The 18,983-nt window shown below is 50.9% G+C and overlaps 2 protein-coding genes across 17 annotated transcripts in view; one reads left to right on the forward strand and one right to left on the reverse strand.

The window, feature by feature from the left end:
* SULF2 (sulfatase 2) overlaps positions 1 to 10,696 on the reverse strand; it is a 125,389-nt gene extending 114,693 nt beyond the window's left edge. For 6 of the 16 annotated variants that reach the window (XM_008996098.5, XM_035298849.3, XM_078371896.1 and 3 more), the window contains exon 1: positions 10,445 to 10,696. The gene's annotated coding sequence lies outside the window, so the exon portion shown is untranslated. Of the gene's footprint in view, positions 1 to 9,956; positions 10,101 to 10,444 lie in introns of those variants that run through there. The other 10 variants (XM_035298852.3, XM_078371892.1, XM_078371895.1 and 7 more) reach the window with 2 other exon arrangements.
* Positions 4,736 to 11,184, forward strand: LOC144582801 (uncharacterized). The gene is made up of 5 exons (XM_078375400.1): positions 4,736 to 4,792; positions 6,651 to 6,759; positions 9,190 to 9,274; positions 9,339 to 10,763; positions 11,010 to 11,184. The coding sequence occupies exons 1-5, from the start codon at positions 4,736 to 4,738 to the stop codon at positions 11,047 to 11,049; spliced, it is 1,716 nt and encodes a 571-aa protein (XP_078231526.1). The 3' UTR covers positions 11,050 to 11,184.
* The last annotated feature ends 7,799 nt before the right edge of the window (positions 11,185 to 18,983 follow it).

Genomic DNA, 18,983 nt, shown 5'->3' on the forward strand with positions numbered 1-18,983 from the left:
GGTATTTTGACAGCTCGGTATTAATAATCCAATTACTTCTTCCCTTTTCACCCAATCCACAGGCGAGCTTGCCGTCCTCAGCCAGCTCGCCCCTGCTATTAGCAGATGAGCTGCTCATTAGCTCACCTTGGAAACGGCCCGACGCTTACAATTACTTCAGAAGCCGGGGGAAGGAGTCAGAAGCAACTTTTACCAAATCACCCGCTACATTTGGAGATGCGCGTGGAGTGCCTTTGGAATGACAGGTCGGCTTCCCAACGTGGAGTGCTGTGCAATCTAATTAGCAGCCGGAAATAGACCGGCAAGTGGGAGGAGAGCCCGGGTCAGGGGCTCTGCGAGCTGAGATGAGTCTGGATCCGTTTTTCCAACAAGCAGCCTTCCCTGCCGGGGGAAGAGGGGGAAATCATTGGGTGTCACCAGGTGTGGGGGTGGAAGGCAGACTCACTGGCGGGGCGGGGTCTGGGAGGAGGGAGTGCAGGCGTTGAGCCTGGGTTCCTTATTAGCACGCATGCTCTCTTCAGGAGCCAGAAGCAAACTGTCCCCATCTTCTGGAGAGGGATTTTGAGGCATGGCAAGGGGTTCTAGGAATTGACTTTGCCCCATAACGTGGAGAGCAGCTTCGAGACCTCCAGCAGCCCCTGAGCTATGGGGCCCTGGCGCTGAGGCAGCTGCCACACAGATTTGGGCATTCCACTTATACCAGACTTTCAAAGTCCATTCATTGGTTTTTAAATGTTCATTGCTCTGCCAGTGATGGAGTCACCTACGCAGGGGCCGTGCAGAGAGTTCTCACTATTTTTGTCCATCTGGTCCCTTTCTTTTGACAATAGCACCCCAGCTTCCTTTTGAGGACTCTCTCTCCTCTGCCAAGATGCCTCCATCCTCTCTGCCAAGGGCTGATCATGTGACCAAGGTCGGCCAATCAGACTCTCTCACCATGTCCCCAACTCTCAAACGAAGGATCAAGGACAGAAAGAAAAAGCAGGGGTGCATTTGTCGCATTGGAATGGAAACCCTCCAGGAGGCTGCTAGCAACTCCCATGCTGAGGTCCCCAGAATTTCCTCAGTTCCTGCCCTGTCCTGAGTCCCCCGGTAAATCCTGTTCCAGCTTGAGGTAGTAAGTGTTGGGCTCTGCTGCTTACAATCTGTGATAAATTGGTACTTTGGTGGACTCCAAAAAGCCACACTGCCTGGCATTCAACCCCTTGTGTGGGTTCCACCTCATGAAACTGGGCTGGCTTTGTGACCTGTTTTGACCAAGAGAAGGTGGCAGAAGTGATGCTGTGCCAGTTTTGCAGTTAAGCCTTAAGAGGCCCTAGCAGCTTTCATTTTTGCACTCTTAGAAGTCAGGCTACCCTGAGCCTACCATGCTGTGAGGAAGCCCAAGCAGCCACAGGGCAGAGCACACGTGGAGAATAACTGAGCTCTCATCTGGTGGCCAGCAAGAGCTGACAGCCATTTGAGTGGGGCTGTTTTAGACCTGCCAGGTCATAGCACATGAAGCTGAAGAACCACCTGGCCAACCCACAGAATCATCTGAAATAAAATGTTGTTACCTTAAACCACCGAGTTTGGAGTGGTTTGTTAAGTTGCAGAAACACAACCCAAGAACCCTCAATGACACTAATTGAGCCCATTCCCCCAACAGGAGTGTCACAAATGACTATGAGGTCAAGGCTTTCGATCTCCTGGGCCAGTGAACACTGGGGAGAACATCATTCATTCGTTCCTTCAATCTTTCATTCAAACAGCCAGTAAGCCTAGCACCGATGGTACAAAGATGAACGAGCTTCAGGACCTCCTGTTCTAGTGAGGGCATCACACACAGTGCCTCATTTTTTCTGTACTTATAAAGTGAAGATGATATTAAGCCCTCTTCAAAGGTTGCTGTGATGATGAAACACTGGGCAAAAAGTAATCAATAGATATTAGACATTATTACTACTACACACTTACAATGTTCCTAGAAGTGTAGCCATTTGGTACAAAGTATCGCAACAGGAGACTAACTCAAATGCCTATGTGGGCCAGGCAGGTAACATCAATGGGTGAAACGGACCCATAAGGAAACCCCATAGCCCCTCTTCATCTCCAGCTCTAATTTGGCCACTTTTGGTAGAGATGGTAGAACAGACAAATATTGCTTCACAATGAGAAAACCAGAGGGGAAAGTACAATGAAAAGCCAAATGAATTGGTTCACTCTCTCAGGCTATAGGGAATGATAGGGACCACATCTTCCCATTTTTCAGGAGAAGCTAAAAACCCTAATTTTTAAAATGTGAAATCTCATAGTTGTTAAAAATCTGACAACTACCTAAAAGGTTCAAACAAAACCTTTCTGGGTGCTGAAGAGAGCCCCCGGTTAGCCAGCCTGTGATGGCCTATTCTAATAGGATGGCAGAGCAAGGGGAGACTTCGTTTTGTCTCTTTCATCATCTGTAAAATGAGGCTGGAAGATCCCTACATCGCTGAGTTGTTATGCATTCACAGGAGCGACACTTAAACTACCACTCGCCTGTAGGAAGTGCTCGGTAAATGTGAGCTTTCAGGAGGGTAGGTTGGGGAGAGGTGGTCAAAGAGGCTGGTCTCTTGGGCTGTGACAGCTGCTCTTTCAGGAAGAGACAATTTAGGGAAGGGAGTCGTCTTTTCAAGGGCACATGCAGAAATATCCAACCCACGAGCCCTCATTAGAATGCCACCATCCACCTGGAAGACCAGCTTGGTCCAAGAGTGATCAGAAGTCGGAGGTCCCACCAGCCCTTTTGCAAAGTCATGAGGTCCCTGCTGTGAGCATAAAGGGGCCAATCCCTCCTCTGTAAGCAATGCTAGCACAAAACCCCAGCTCTGGCACTGGGGAGCAAGTGAGTGTGTGAAAGCAATCCTCCCACCCGCCCTGCTCAGCTGTCTGCAAACGACTAACAGGTTTTGACACCCCTGCCCTGAGCAGTCACCTTTGAGCAAGCACGCGAGCCAGCTCTGCCTGTAGCTCTCCAAGCCACTTTCTTTTCTTGCTTCCTTCATTCAAAAAATATTAACCGAGTGTCCACAGACTGCCAGGCCTCATTCTTGGTGCCGGCGATACAGCGATGAACAAGATAATGTCCCTATGGGCACAGAGCTTACTTTTTAGTGAGGGGAGAGAGGACAAAGGACAAATAAGCAAATAAGTAAACCAAGCTAATTCCAGAGCGTTATCAGTATAAAACAGGTTGTCTTTCTAGCATTCTAGGGAGGTGATTGATATTTGAGCTGAGATCTGAAGGATTGGAAGGAGCCAGGCCCTTTCCCAGTGTTTGATTTAGAGGTGAGTGCAAAACCCGACCCCAGACCAATGAAATGTAAAGCAAGGTCTGCTGGGGTGGGAGTGTTCTGGCAAGGATTCTACTCTCTTATTAAAAGAGAGACAGCAAGGAGTTCTGTCCTATAGTCCTACTTTGTAGGGAGATGTGATATCTGGAGCTATGGCAGCCACATCGAGACCATGAGGCAACAAGGCCAAAGACATGATGGGAACAGAGGAACAGAGGCTTGAAAGATCCTGAGACCCTGGATGACACTGTTGTACTGAAAAACCAGCCCCTTGACTCCCCTGCTTTGGACTTTGTGTTATGTGAGAATTAAACGTTTCTATTGCATAAGCCACTGTCAGAGATTTGATTCCTCACAATGAAACCATTTTAATTCACATTCAGATGATCTATTAAGAATCCTAGTAGGCTTTGCTGGTCTCTGAAATACCCAGGTAAGTGGCCTGCTATCAGAAGTCTGTGGATAGTGTCTGTCTTGAGGGCAGACCAGAAATGTAGCTTTCAGATGGTCTGATTTTCACCAAGTAGGAACATCTCTGAGGCTTCAGTGAGCTAACAGTTTTTCCCACTTCTTTTCTTTTCTTCTTTTCAAAAAGCTCCAGGTCAGGCAGGATGGCTCATGCTTGTAATCCTTGCACTTTGGAACGTCGCTTGAGCCCAGGAGTTTGAGACCAGCCTGGGCAACATAGCGAGACCTCATCTCTACCAAAAAAGAAAAAAAAAATTAGCTGGGTGTGGGGCATGTGCCCGTAGTCCCTTCTACTTGGGAGGCTGAGGTGGGAGAATCACTTGAGCTTAGGAGGTTGAGGCTGCAGTGAACTGAGGCCGTGCCACTGCACTCCAACCTGGGTGACAGTGCAAGACCCTGTCTCAAAAACAAAAAAGCTCCACTTCTCTGGCTCCTGGGGTGGGTCAAGTCACCCGCTGGGGTCCTGACCACAAGCCACATTCTTCCCCTAACACATCTGGCTTCCACCTGGCCAAACACATCCTTGGTATTACTTGAGGTCCCTGGGGATGGCACCAACTCGCACACACAGACCTGGCTATAGCAGCTCTGAGTTTGGGATAGAATTTATAGAAGATTCAAGCTGGGCCCAGGCGTGCTGAGTAGGGGGCTAGGCCAGGCCTTTCATACGATGACGCTCCGTGGCAGAGGCCAGGACCACTAGGCAACGTGTGCTTTGGAATCACATTAAGAGAACGTGGGGAATTCAAAACATTCTGGGTAGAGAGAACTCCGCAAAGTCCTGGTCTGGGCTGGAGAGCAGCTCTGAGAGCCATGCCAACAGTTGTTCCTCCCAGAAGGCATCGTGCTGCCTATGAGGTCCAAGATCCCACACGACCTTAAGCAATTTCCCAAGGGCAACTGTGGCAGAGCAAAGAATATTTAGTTCTGTCTGTTAATCACTGAGCAACCAGGCGATGGACAAGGGGAGGCTCAGCCCGAGCCTTCGGGAACCTCTTGGAAATATCAGAGAGGTAAGCATGTGGGATGTGCTAAAAATATTCATCAAACAGATTAATGACAGGCAGTAGGGGGAGGTTTGGGGGGAGAAAAGCACACTAGAAAACAAAACACATTCTCTCTGGGTGATAGCGTCCAGTCCCAGAGCTTAAAATAACATCGACAGGCTGGTAACTCCCAAATTTGGGTGGCCAGCCCCGACCGGCTACAGACATTTACATTCACCACCCGCGGCGCTTTCAGACCTCCAGGTGGTTCACCTCAAACCCCACATTTCCACATCGAATTCCAGATCACTCCTCCTCCCCAAAACCTTCTCCCCTATCTTTCCTACTTAGCAATCACCCCGCACCAGGCTGCCTCGTCCTCTTTGATTCCCTGGCAGGATACACCACGGATATTTGGGCTGAATCATTTTTCGTTGTGGGATCACCCCTACACTGCAGGTTTAGCAGCACCCCTGGCCTTTACTCTCTAGATGCCAGTAGGGAGCCCTCCCCAGTTGGGACAACTGCTATTGTCTCTGGAGAGTGCTAAATGTTTCCTGGGTGTCAAAATCACCCTTAGCTGAGAATCAAAGCCCTTTCCCTCCCTCTGAAATCCAGTCCACTAGGAGGTCCTGTGGGCTCTACCTCCAAAACACATCTCCAGTGCCCATTTCATTCCATCTCCATGGACACCACCACGGTCCCTCCCACATGACTGAAAGTCCTGGTGACTTCCATCTGCACAGCACACCTCTCAGAGGAGCCAGCAGGATCTTTTCAAAACACAAATCATTTCATTCCCGGACTTAAAACCCTCCAGTAGTTTTCCATTTTATTTATTTACTTTTGAGATGGAGTCTTGCTCTGTCACCCAGGCTGGAGTGCAACAGGGCAATCTCGGCTCACTGCAACCTTTGCCTTCTGGGTTCAAGTGATTCTCCTGCCTCAGCCTCTCAAGTAGCTGGGATTACAGACATCCACCACCACACCCAGCTAATTTTGTATTTTTAGTAGAGACAGGGTTTCTCCATGTTGGTCATGGTGGTCTTGAACTTCTGACCTCAGGTGATCTATCCACCTCAACCTCCCAAAGTGCTGGGATCACAGGCCTGAAACCTAAGTTATGATAATAGCCAATGCTTACTGAAGGTTTACCTGGGTCTGATGCCCTGCTGAGCCCTTGACATTGATCATCTCATTTCATGCTTCACCACAAGTGGGAGACAGGTGCTATGATCATCGTCATTTGTTGGATGAGAACATCAAGGCACAGAAAGGTTAGGCAGCACGCACCAGATCCCACTGCTGGGCAGGGAGCCAGGCAGTCTGGCTCTCCTAGCCACGGTGCCCACAGCTGCCAGGGCCTGCCCTCCCCAGAGCTGGAGAGAGACACCAGCCCCACTGAAGGCAGAGTAGAGGTGGAGAGGAATGAATTTTCATGACAAAATCTGAGCCGCAGGTCCAGCTGTGTCTGAAGCTATAGGACTTTTGTCACCTTAGGACTTTTGGTTATGAAAACCAATAAAGTCCCCTTCTTTTCTCCTTAAGCTGGCTTGAGTTTTTTTCTTCTCTTTGTTGCTTGCAAGAGAAAGGAGCCTGATTACTTTCCAGTCCTCCTAGGCAAGTACCCCTAACTGATTTTCCATTTGCAGCTTGCACACAGCCACTGCTCGTTGAACGCCAGCAGACAAGGATGGACTGCGCTCCCTTCCTGTCCATTCACCGCCGGCTCTGTACCCTGACACCCAACTGTGGCCAGCCCAGTGCCTCTTCCCCTTTAGGCTCCCAGCAAGGCCTCGTTCCCTAGCAACCACCTCAATTAGGCAACCATGCCATTTATCGGGATGCCAATTAATTATAATGATCTTAATGCTCTTCCAATTAGACAGTGCCTTCAATCCGGCTGGGCCGGGGTGTCTGCAGCATCTCCACCAAGGCCCATTACAAGGAGACCCAGGGAAAGCAGGTCTCAGGGAGGGCTCCCTCACCTGCAGGTCAGCATTGAGAGGCCCCCATCTTCCACATCCACACAGGCCCAGGCTTGACACAGAGCACCCTGGCACCACCCGAATGGCCACCTTTCTGAGGGCAGGCCAGCGTGAGCGACTCCATCACTGACCACAGGCAGGTCTCACCTCTAGGAGAACTTTCACCCTCTGGCCATTGTGCTCTGAGTGGGCTGAAATCATCATCTCAGATCCCCTGGCTTTTCTATCAGTTACTTTTGATGTTTCCTTTTGCATCTGACTGAGAGAAGGGAGAGTGGAGTGTGTGTCTGCTCACAAGCAGAAGGAAAAAAGCACCAGGCAGGTGCATGTTTTCCTTGGGGCAAAAAACCCCAAATACAAACCCAGGACTCTCCGTCCAAACAGTGAGGTTTATGGAAAGTTGTGGTGCTTTTACTTTGCAAAGTTTTACTGTCTGAGGTGTCTTCTTCCCCTGCGTGTGTGTTTCTTCTACATCTGGGACAAGAGCCAAGGTCATGGCGGAGAGCCCAGTGGTTCCAAGTGGACCCTGGAGCTTGAGGGCCTCTTGAATTCCCACTCTACCGGTGACCACCTGTAGGCAAGTCACAATCCTCTCTGTGCCGCAGCTTCTTTTTTTCTTTTTTTTTAAAGACAGAGTCTTACTCTATCACCCAGGCTGGAGTGCAGTGGCACCATCTTGGCTCACCGCAACCTCCACCTCCCGGGTTCAAGCGATTCTCTAGCCTCAGCCTCCAGAGTAGCTGGGACTACAGGAGTGCACCACCATGCCCAGCTAATTTTTGTATTTTTTAGTAGAAATGGGGTTTCACCATACTGGACAGGCTGGTCTCAAACTCCTGACTTTGTGATCTGCCTGCCTCGGCCCCCCCAAAGTGCTGGGATTATAAGCATGAGCCACTGCATCGTTTTTAATATGGCAACAGTTGCAGTACTTACCTCGTAAGTGGTTTGTGTGGATTTAATGAGTGAGGTAGAAGGGCTTAGATCAATGCCTCAGATCAGGCCTGTACAAAACTACCTAAATGTTATCAATTATCTTAAGTCTGGAATAAACCTTTGAACTACAAGCTGGTCAGAAGTGCTGCTGTTCTTGTGTAGGACAGAGCTTCTGGATGCCTTCTGCGGGGCTCCTCTAAGATCAGATAACAGCCAACAGCCTAACAGAATTGGGTGATATCTTGCCTGGTTAACCCAACTGCCCTCTTGAGGCAGGTCCAGGCAGATAAACCAGTGCCAGAAAAAGGGAGAAGGAAATGTTATCTCCCAAATCAGGTGTGAAACCGCATATCAACTCGGTCCTTTGGACAGCTGCTGAACTGGGAGACGCGCATGCACACGAGTACAGGCGCGCACACTGCTATGCTGTCCTCCCCAAGCCCAGGCTTTTACAATCAACTCATCATTCTGCTCTCAAGGTTGAAAATTTAACATGTTATTAGGGTTTCAGAAAAAGCCATAAATTCAAATAAAAAAACCCAAGAAGTGCACACAAAGCTCAAACCCCAAACCCACACTGACCCACAGCTGCAGCAGTGATGCCAACATCATGGCTTTTATGTACACAAACTTGGCCGGGGAAGGAAGAGACCTCGGTGTACAAAGGTCCAACGTGCTGTCCGCCAAGCCCACCACCTTCGCCTTTCAAGCTGCTTATTAGAACGCTAAATTACACACCCGACAGGCTGTCTGGCTGAGTTTTCTCTTCTCTATGATGTGGGACAGACAAAGCTGAGGAGAACATCTCTTACAGGGAAAGGGCCTTCATTCTGTCCTCCCCACCCCCCTTCCTATACTTAACGATTGGCTCTAATTTAATTAGAAACCTCTGGTGGTTCCGTAATGGGGGGCGGAGGCTTAGTAAAGAAATCCCCTTCACTATTCACTACAAGCTGAAATCCGGAGAGAGTGCAGATCCGGGGTTGTCCTCCAGAGAAAGCCCTTCTCACCTGCTCCGTCTCCCCCTGAGAATCTGCTCCAGCGCAGCCTACCCATCTCTGCCCCAAAGGGGGGGGGGGGGCTGTGGGAAAGAGGCAGGGGACAGATGGAGGGGCGAGAGGGCGGAGGTCCCAACACGCACAGATGAGCAAATACCCAGATTGAAACGTAAGCTGAATGTAATTACTTGGTTAATTAAATATTGACTTTTAACTCAAAAAGTGATTAAAACAAGCTGCAGGAAGACTGTCCAGAAAGGGGGGTAGGGAATGAATCAGAGCTTTCAAGAAGGGGGAGGAGGAAGAGGAGGGGGTTGTCACAGGCAGGTCTGGCTTGCTCTTCCTACTGTGTGCTGGGCCTACTGCGTGCAGGGGGCGTGGTCCTCGGTCTCTGGGCAGGTGGGGAGTTGAGGACCGGGGCCACTGTGCAAACCATGATTGCAGGCTTCTCTTCCCACCTTCCACTCTGAGACGACATCTCTCTACCCTGCTGCCCTCCAAGTGAACCGGCAGCTTCTGGCGCGCAGGAGCCAGATCCTGTTGAGCCGCGTTTCCCTGGAACAGAACGCGGTGCCTGGCACGAGGGGGTGCTCCAGAAATGCTTGTAGAACGAATGAAAGAACTACTATAAGGACTGTTTGTTTGGAAAAGTGCACTCCTAGAATTCACCGCTAGACTTCTGAAGCCCCGGGGAGCTGGGGAGGGGAGCATCTCTCCGCCGCGCGATGGAAACTGGTTCTGCCCTGGCCTGGCAGGAAGTCTGCCTTTTCGATCCTATTTGTCCTCTCGGTGTCTGCGAGTTTCCAGTCACTCTGAAGATCCGGGCCACGGCTTCCCCGAGTCCTGCCCGGACAAGCCCCACGTGTGCTGGCTTCTAGCCGGTCCCTTGGTTCTAAACCCAAAGGGTCAACAAAGCTATGCCCCTGCGGACGGCGGGCCCAGGCGCGTTTCCCCCGGGGATGCCCGGGCTCGGGGTGGCGCGTCCGCGGGTCAGGGGCGCGGCGGGAAGTCCTCGCCCTCCCGCCCAGCCCGCCGGCGGGGTCAAACAGGTCATCCCCCTGCGGCCGGCCGGCGCCTGAGCGTCCCTGCTGCCCGCCGGGTCCCACCTCCGCGCGCAGCGCTGGGGCCGGTGCCGGGCGGTCAGGACCGGCCCCAGCTTACCTGGGCGGCGCTCGCGGCCGGGCTCACGCCGGGGAAGGCTCCGGCCTCCGGAAGCCCCCGCCCGAGCCCCACGCCCCCTCGCCGCCCCTGCCCCCGTGCCCCACTCACCAGCGCGCACTGCCCCGGCAGCCTCACCCGGCGCTGGGCGCCGCCGCCTCTGCCGCAGGCCGGCCGGGCCGCGGGGCGCAGGGGACTCCGCGCCGCCGCCGCTGCTGCCGCTGCTGCTGCCACCGCCGCCGCCGCCGCTGCTGCATCCCCCGGCGAGCGCGGCTGCTCCTCCTCCTCCCTCCTCCCCGCCCCCCAGCGCCGCCACCGCCCCCGGCCCCCGCCCCGCGCACCGCCCCTGCCAAAGTCCGGCTCCGCGCCCCGCCCTGGCCGCTCTGAAATCGCCCCAGCCCGGCTGGCCGCGCGGCCCCAGCCAGCCCTTTGGCACCGCGCGGCCCGCCCGCCTGCCGGCCGCCGGCCTCCGCGCAGGGGAGGCGGGCGCGCGCCGGGGCGGGGAGCGTCGGGCCGGGAGCCGCGGACTGCGGGGGCCCCGGGCGCGGGGGCCCATCCGCGAAGCCCTCCTCGAGCCCTCCGCGCTCAAGTGCTTTTACCTCCGGCTCTGGGGACGCGCGACCTGCCACCCGGTCCTGCCAGTCCGCGGCGCACGGCCCCGGCCCCGAAGTCCAGCTCGGGACGGGGCAGTGGACGCAGAGCTGGGGTCCCGGCGGCTCTCGGCCTCCCGATGCCTCCGGACCCTGCTGGCCGCGCTCCCGGCGCCGAGCGCGCACCCTCGCCGGGACACACAGACACACACTCACCCGACACACACTCGCTCCCGCTCGCCCTCGGCGCAGAGTTGAAACAGATGTGGGATTCGCCCAGGAGCTGGAAAGGAGGGAGGGACCCTAGCCAGAGCGTGTGTGCGCGCGGGTGTGTGTGTGTGTAACACACACACCAGGGGGCATCTCTAATAAATCAAATATAGTGATACATTCAGGAGGGCCATCGATCCGGTCCACTTGGCTGGAAACGAAGTGAATCTGCCTCTTTTCTGCTTTCTTCTTCTCTCTCGGGGCTGGAGGGAGCCAAGTGTTCCTTTGGGCGTGCGACAGCCCGGCCGGGCGCTTCCCTAGTAATGACACGTTAATAAATGTTTTCTTTTATCTGCTTTCACAGGACTCGCTCCGGTCTGCAAACACTCGACTGCCTTTGCTGAAAGCCTCGCGCTCGCCTCCAGCCACACACATTGGCCGTCGGAGAGGCCGGCGCCGGCCGCCACCCGCAGCTCAATCGCAGGGCGAACGGAGCTGCCGGTGCGCGCCCCTAGAGCTCCCCGAAAAATTAACTTGGGCTTGAGTGAAAATAGCAGCCGTTGCCCAGAAATGGCCCGGGAGTAGCAAAGAAAAGAGAAACCGGGTTCCTCCGAAAGGGGAGGAATTCGACTCAAGGGGGTGCTGTCTGCCGCGGTTTCCGAAGTCCCTCGCGCCACGGAAGAGGCCGGAGTGGGGCCCGGCCTGACGCGGCTAGGCAAAGAGCGGACAGAGAACCCAAAAGCAGCTGCAGAAAACACAGCAGAGCTGCTAAGGGGAAACAGACGCTGCCGTAGGAAAGCACTTGTAAGCAGCAGTCACTTATTAAACCTTATGACAATCTCACACAGTAAGTTACTCTGCTCGTTTTACCATGGAAACCAGGAGGGGTTAAGGAACTGTCTGAAGATCACACAATTATAAGTGGTGGATCCCGTGAACCCAAGAAGCCTTAGCTGCAGGCTCATGCTCTTAAATTCAAGGATGTTTATACTTTTTAACCCAGCGTCTCCTTTCTCTGGTGTGATCTTCCATGCTAGAGTTGTCAGACTTAACAAATAAATACAGACATCCACGGGGAGGAACTTAATACTGAAAAAGTCTTCCTGTTTTAATCTGAGATTCAAATCGGATCTCCTGACTGGGTTTGGGGCTCTAGGCTCCTCCCCATAACCTCCATTAGCCACCTCAATCAAGTCAGAGCCTAAATAAATCAGAAACACCCTGAACTTGCTTTTCCAAATCCAATGCTGGCCTTTTTGGTATCACTGAAAAGGCTGATCGGCTCCCATCTTCTTTGCCTTGGGACAGAATATCAGGCTTCACTATCATAGACCAAAAAATAATGGACACCCCTCTCCTTCTGCCTCATCTCTGCAGAAGGACACATATATCGTTTAGACTTTTCTAGTAGTGGCATTAGAAAGTAAAAAGAAGCAGGTGAGGGCCAGGCACAGTGGCTGGAGCCTGTAATCCCAGCAATTTGGAAGGCCATGGTGGGTGGATGGCTTGAGCTCAGGAGTTCGAGACCAGCGTGGGCAACATGGTGAAACTCCATTTTCACAAGAAATACAAAGGTTAAGCTGGGTGTAGTGGCATGCACCTGTGGTCCCAGCTACTCAGGAGGCTCAGGTGGGAGAATCACTTGAGCCTGGGAGGTCAAGGCTGCAGTGAGCCATGACTTCCACTGTGCTCCAACCTGGGTAACATAGTGAGATCCTGTCTGAAAACAAAGCAGGTGAAATTAATTTTAATATTTGTTGTTTACTTAACCTAGTATGTCCAAAATTGATCTCAATGTGTAATCAATATAAAATTATTAGTGAGATCTTTTTAGATTATTTTTTCTTACTAAGTTTTGTAACCCGGTGTACATTCTACACAGACGGCACATCTCATCTCAATTTGGACCAGCCACCTGTGGCTCAGGGTTCTCATGCTGGACAATGCAACTCTGGTAGGTTCAGTGGTCAGTGGCCATTTCCACCAGGTCATCTCATGTAATCCTCCTGACAATCTTTCAAGAAAACTGATGCCCAGAGAGAGAAATGGACTGGCCTATAGTCAAAAACTTGGCCAGTAGGATTTCAGCCCACTTGAGGCTGTCCCTGGTTTTGGGACATGTACCCCACTGCAGAAGCAATTTTCTTACTGGGTCCTCAGTGCCCATTGGGGGTGCCTCTGAGGCCTGGAGTGGAGGAGGGAGGCCCAGGAATGGGATCTGCCTGTTTCCTACTTTTTATGTTGGGTTCTGGAGAATATTTCAGGGGTGGGGAAATTTCCACTGCAAAAAAAGTTTTAAAAAACCACTGCATTACTGCACAGTGCCCTTCAGGCCTCGAGTTCATCAACATGCCTCTCCTGCCCACAATGTTTCCCTCCATCCTTCTCTGCTCATCAGGTAACCCCAGTCAGGGAGGGGAAGCTTACAGTCCCTTCTTCTGGGACTGCGGGCCTGACATGTAGCATTTGCTAATCTTTTTGGATATGTTCTGTTGCCATTGTTGCTGTTCAAAGAACTTATCCTTCCTTAAGTAGACAGGGACAGATTTTGTGTGTGTGTGCATGTGCACCTGTGTCCGAGCACATGTGTGTGTATGTGTTATTATAGGCAGCTGCTGTGGGTCATGTGTTTTAGTCTGGACTTAACTCACTGGCTCAGACACCCATGAGGTCAGAGGGTCTGCAAAGCTCCTCTGGCCATGTTTCCCCATAATTCCCAACAAACTCCCTGGTCCTCTGGGTTCAAGGCCTCAGCCTGTTTTCCAGGTCCTTCCAGGCAGATGAGGATTGCTGGCCCCATTCTGGAGCTCAGTGTCTGTCTGGGAGACGTGAGGGGCCTCAAGGACTCACATGTCCCCCAGTGGGGCTCAGCAGAATACTGGGCACCCCCGTGGCTTCCTGATACTCCAGCCCCTGCCGCCTTCACTCACACCGGGACAGCCTTTCTCCTCCCAAATCCGTCACCCCCATGACATCTCTTGGTATGATCCTGACCATCCTAGCTGGACAATCCGGCTTTTCAAGCTCCTTACACCGCCCCATCCTCCCCCGCATTGTTGATTTAACCTCAGGGGGACCTTTCTCTTGACGCCTCCATGCCTTGTTTCTTCCCTCGGCAAATTCCTTGGCAGTCCTTTTGTGCAGAACACTGTCGGGGTCTATCTCCCTTGCAAAGCCAGGGTTCCTATTTTCCTCCCTTGACTCAAGTGCGACCATTAAACAAAAATCATTCTTGCTATGTGTTTCTTTATCTCCATCAAGAGGCTGAAACTCAATCTGATTGTCCGAGCACTTCTGGCTGGATTTGGGTTGGAGTCGATGGGATTTTATGAGGGTTGTAAAAGTCAAGCTTTTAACATGTCTCAAACAAATTGGCGTGTAAAGGAGAAACATTAGAAGTAGGAACATGGCTGCAGACGGGAGGCTTGGGAATGCGAGCCGTAGAACTGGGGCACAGGTGGCTTTAATAACGTGCACAAGTTTGGCTGTAAGTTGCTTCTACAAGAGCAGAAGAGGCTGCAGAGCCACTCTCAGGAGGCTGAGATCCAACTTCTCAGTTCCTGAGTGCAGACAGTTTTGCATGGGTTTTAAAATACAAATTCCAGCATCATCCCTCACAATATAAATCTGTGGCTAATTCTGCTGAATTTTCACTTAGACCCAAGCTGTGTTGTTGGTAGAAATGCGATGGCATTACAGAAAAACTGTTTATATTTCTTGAGATATTGTGATAATGAAAAACAGTACCAGAAAGCCCCATTAAGTAAGAAGAACATTAATTGTATTTCCTGCTGCCTCCCTGGGCTAGCACACTGACACAGACATGCTTTACTTCAGCAAAACACAGTTAATCTCTGCAGCACGGTACCCATGTTCCCCTTTAATTACACATAATTGTATAGTCTAATTTACTCTAACGCCTAAAAGTGCACATTTATGAATCAAGGGCTAGTTTGGGAGGGAGGAGAATTATAAACAGGTATAATTGCAGTCTCCTGGGGACTGCTTATGAGTGATTTCAAAGAATGATGATGTTTATTCTGAATTCTTACCAGTGACAGACAGTAGGGATGCCTCTAGTCAAGACACTGTTCTAAGAACACAGATAACAGGACAATTTGTCTAGTTGCTTAACACGATAGTGGTTTTCCTTTGGATAAGCAGGCAAGAAAGATTAAAGATGTGGGTTCCACATATTTTGTGATGTGATGAAATCCAGGCACACAGACAGCATCAGTATATGTGCAATTGAGGATTAAAATGAGTAATGTGGCCCCAGGCAGCACAGCTGCAGCTCTCCGTGGTCGAGGAGTACGTGGAACTCTGCTGGAAGATAGTTTTCTCAAGGGGAAAAGCAGGGTCCATTTGACCATTAGTGCATTTCACTTTAGGGCTCTTTTTGGAACAGTGCGTCTAGTTTTGCAATCGTATTCCAGAAAAATCACCTTCAAGCTTTGATCATAATTAATTAATCAATTATGATGAATGTTGACGATGATTTAGTAAAAGTGGAATGATGACTTAGTGCTCCCCCAGGGCAGAGGTTTCTAAGGAACCTACGCTCTGCCTCCACTGTCTGGCCCCTGCTCGGCTGATCTTCATGGCCTCAGTTTCCTCATCTTAAGAACGAGGATAATATCAAGGACATTGCAGGCTGTCGTGTGGATTAAGTGAGATTAATGAAAGTAAAACACACACACGATGCCTGGCTGGAAGCTACACAATGAGTGTTCACTAAATCAGAATTGGAAACATGCTGTCATGCGCCCCTGAGAGACACACTCCTTCACGGTCTGCAAAGCCAGACTTCGAAATCCAGGGCAGTTGAGGCAATGATGCCAAAGGTAACCAGATCACGCCTCTCCTAGGCTTAAAATCTCCTCCTCTTAGATGGAAATGCCATCCTGCTCCTGCCTGACACCCCAACATCTGTCTCTGCTGTCTTGCTTCCATTTTTACATGGAATGACAATTTCACATGGAAAAGTTGAAAGAATAGTACTGCGGATGCACTTAGACTCTCCACCGAGAATCAACAGTTGTTACTATGTGGCCATGTGTGCTTTAGACATTGCAGAACCATTTGAAAGGTGGTTTCAGACACGATGACACATTACCCCTCAGGACGTGGGCAGGCATCTCTTAAGAATGAGTTGTTTTCCCAAGTAACCTCCCCATTATTATCACACTAAAGGAAATAAACAGTAATTCCATAATCACTCTCTTGCTCACAGCCACAAAGGTATCTTTCACTTTGTTCCTCAAGCCTTTTCCTGCCTCAGAGTCTTTGCGATTTCTGTGGCCTCTCCCTGGCATCTCCCTCCCCAGATAGGGCTTGTGCTCCACCAACTCTTTCTCACTACTCAGAATTCAGTATAATGTCACCTCCCGGGAGAGTCTGTCCCTGTCTGTTTCACCTAAAAATGTTTCCCAGTCACTCTATCCTCCCTCCCCATTTTAGCATCTTCCTTTCATCTGCCACTCTCTGAAATTCTGTTTTTATTTTGTGTCTGTGACCACTGTCTATGTCCCCCTCTCCACTTCCAGGTATTTACTGTTGCAGCTGCAGTGCCCAGAACATTGTCTAGCATAGAGTGGATATTCAATAGTTGCTTGTTAAATGAATGAATGAATATCCTATATGTGATGTTTTCAAACAGAAGAGGTAGTACAGTGCAGTGATTGGACCCCAGTTTTTAGCGATAAATCCACACAGCTTCAATCCCAGTGCTACCACTCACCAGCTGTGTGTTACTGTGGGCCTCTGTCCCTTAAACTCACCTGCCAAATAGGGACAATGACAATCATCTCTCCACCTTCTAGGACTGTTGTGAGTTATTAATGAGCTTATATACCAAGAGCTTGGAACAGTGTCTGGCATCTAACACCAACCTTTCTTAAGCACTTGTAATTACTGTTGAATAGGCTGGCCAGAGGCCCGTGATTTTAAGCACCACTGGCTGTTCACAGGCTCACACAGAAACGGTCTCCAAGCATAATGCCCCTGGGAGAACTTCTTGGAAGTGCTGATGCTGCCCTGTGTGAGACCAGCTAGGTCAACATTTGCCTGGAAAAAGCTTTGGTTGTTTACAGCGGGCATCTGGGCTGATGGGTCAGGGCCTGTGGTTAAACGTTTTGATTCTCACCCCTGAGACCAGCCCTTGGAAGCTCACACAGGAGCTGAGGCAGGGAACCTGGAGAGAAGAGGACAAACAGAGACTTCCCTCTGCTAAATGAGAGTGAACCCACTGGCAAGGGTCTGACTCTGTGGGCTCCCTCCCACTTCATTTTGGTAGGTAGACTTTGTGGCAAATTTTAACCTAATTACTGGAGTGTACATTTTTTTTTCTTTTTGAGACAAGGTCTTGCTCTGTTGCCCAGGCTGAAGTGCAGTGGTGCAATCATGGCTCACTGCAGCCTTGACCTTCTGGGCTCAGGCGATCCTCCCACTTCAGCCTCCTGAATATCTGGGACCACAGAGGCATGTCACCATACCTGGCTAGTTTTTTTTTGTTTTTGTTTTTTTTTTGGTAGAGACAAAGTTTCACTACGTTGCCCAGGCTGGTTTCGAATTCCTGGGGTCAAGCAGTCCTCCTGCCTTGGCCTCCCACAGTGCCTGGATTATAGGCATAAGCCACCATACCTGGCAGCCTGCACATTTTAAAAAAGACACTATTTGGTACTGGATGTCCGTATGCAGGGGCATGTAGATAAAGATGCTTTTCAGCTAAAGCTACAATTAAAAGTGAGTTAGGGCTGGCGCGGTGGCTCACGCCTGTAATCCCAGCACTTTGGAAGGCTGAGGTGGGCGGATCACCTGAGGTAGGAGTTCAAGACCAGCCTGGCTAACATGGGCAACATAGTGAAACCCTGCCTGTACTAAAAATACAAAAATCAGCAGGGTGTGCTGGCACACACGTGTGGTCCCAGCTACCTGGAGGCTGAGGAATGAGAATCACTTGAACCCAGGAGTCAGAGGTTGCAGGGAGCCGAGATCATACCACTGCACTCCAGTTAGGAAACTAAGAGACGTGTTGGAAATTTGGACGATAATAAAAAGGCAGTCTACTCAGGTAAGTGTATGTAATATAGGGGATGGGATGGCTGGCTTTACTGCAGTGGACTTCACTCTCATTTCCACTGTAGTGAGTGGAATGGCGTCCCCAGATCCCAAGTCATGCCAATCCAGAACCTCAGAATGTGACCTTATGTGGAACTCCGGTCCTTGCAGATGCAGATAGTTGAGATGAGATTATACTCATATTAGGGTGGATCCCAATCCAATGATGGGTGTTCTCCTAAGAAGAGAAAGTGGGGGCCAGGCGAGGATGCTTGTGCCTATAAACCCAACTCTTTGGGAGGCGAAGATGGGTGAATCACTTAAGAGAAGGAGTTTGAGACCAGCCTGGCCAACATGGTGAAAACCCATCTCTACTAAAAATACAAAAATTAGCTGGGATTGGTGGCGGGGGCCTGTAATCCCAGCTACTAGGGAGGCTGAGGCAGGAGAATTGCTCGAATCCAGGAGACAGAAGTTGCAGTGAGCTGAGATTGCGCCTGCCTGGGTGACAGAACTGGACTCCCTCACACACACACACACACACACACGAAAAAATCGAGAGAGAGAAAGTGGGGACATAGAGACACAGGGAAGAAGCTTCTGTGAAGGAGGAGCTGGAGCTGGAAATGAGGCTGCTGCAAGCCAAGGCCATCAGGGGTTCCAGCAGCCACCAGCAGCTGGAAAGGTCCTCCCTGGAGCCTTTGGAGGGGCGTGGCCCTGCTGGCACCTTGATTTTGGACTTCTGGCCTCCAGAACTATGAGAGTCAATTAATGCTGTTTTAAGTCACCAGTTCGTGGTTATTGTTATAACTGCTCTAGGAAATGGATATGCCCATCAATGGGGTGGGGGCGGGTGGCCACTCCTCTTCTCCCAGGGTGAGTGATGGTGGCAGGGGAAAGAGATGTCTCCATGGTGGCACCAGAGCAAGAATCTCAGTCCAGGCCCCAAATCAGAGATTCTGATTTAATGGTTCAGTGACAGACCCACGCCTGGGTATTTTTATTTAAAACAAGTTTATTGAGGTATAATTTACATACCATAAAATTCACTCATTTTAAGTGTACCATTGAATGATTTTTAAACTTCCCAAGTTGTGCAACCATTACCAGAATCCAGTTTTAGAACATTTTCATCACCCTACTTCCATCCCTCATGGGCATGGGTGGTTTCTAAAGCTCCCCAGGTGGCTCCAGCCTGAGCCAGGGCTGAGAACTCCTGCTTCCTGGGGAGGCCTAGGGGAGCAGGAGAGTTGGGTTTCCCCAGAGGTGCTTAGGACTC

This window comes from Callithrix jacchus, chromosome 5, assembly GCF_049354715.1.
Source record: "Callithrix jacchus isolate 240 chromosome 5, calJac240_pri, whole genome shotgun sequence".
NCBI classification, from domain to species: Eukaryota; Metazoa; Chordata; class Mammalia; order Primates; family Cebidae; genus Callithrix; species Callithrix jacchus.

Coding starts and splice junctions, on each gene's coding strand:
- LOC144582801 (XM_078375400.1), top strand. CDS start 4,736: ATGGACAAGGGGAGGCTCAGCCCGAGCCTTCGGGAACCTCTTGGAAAT. Junction 4,793..6,650: donor CTCTTGGAAATATCAGAGAG/GTAAGCATGTGG, acceptor TCTTCCAATTAG/ACAGTGCCTTCAATCCGGCT. Junction 9,275..9,338: donor GCGGTGCCTGGCACGAGGGG/GTGCTCCAGAAA, acceptor TGTTTGGAAAAG/TGCACTCCTAGAATTCACCG.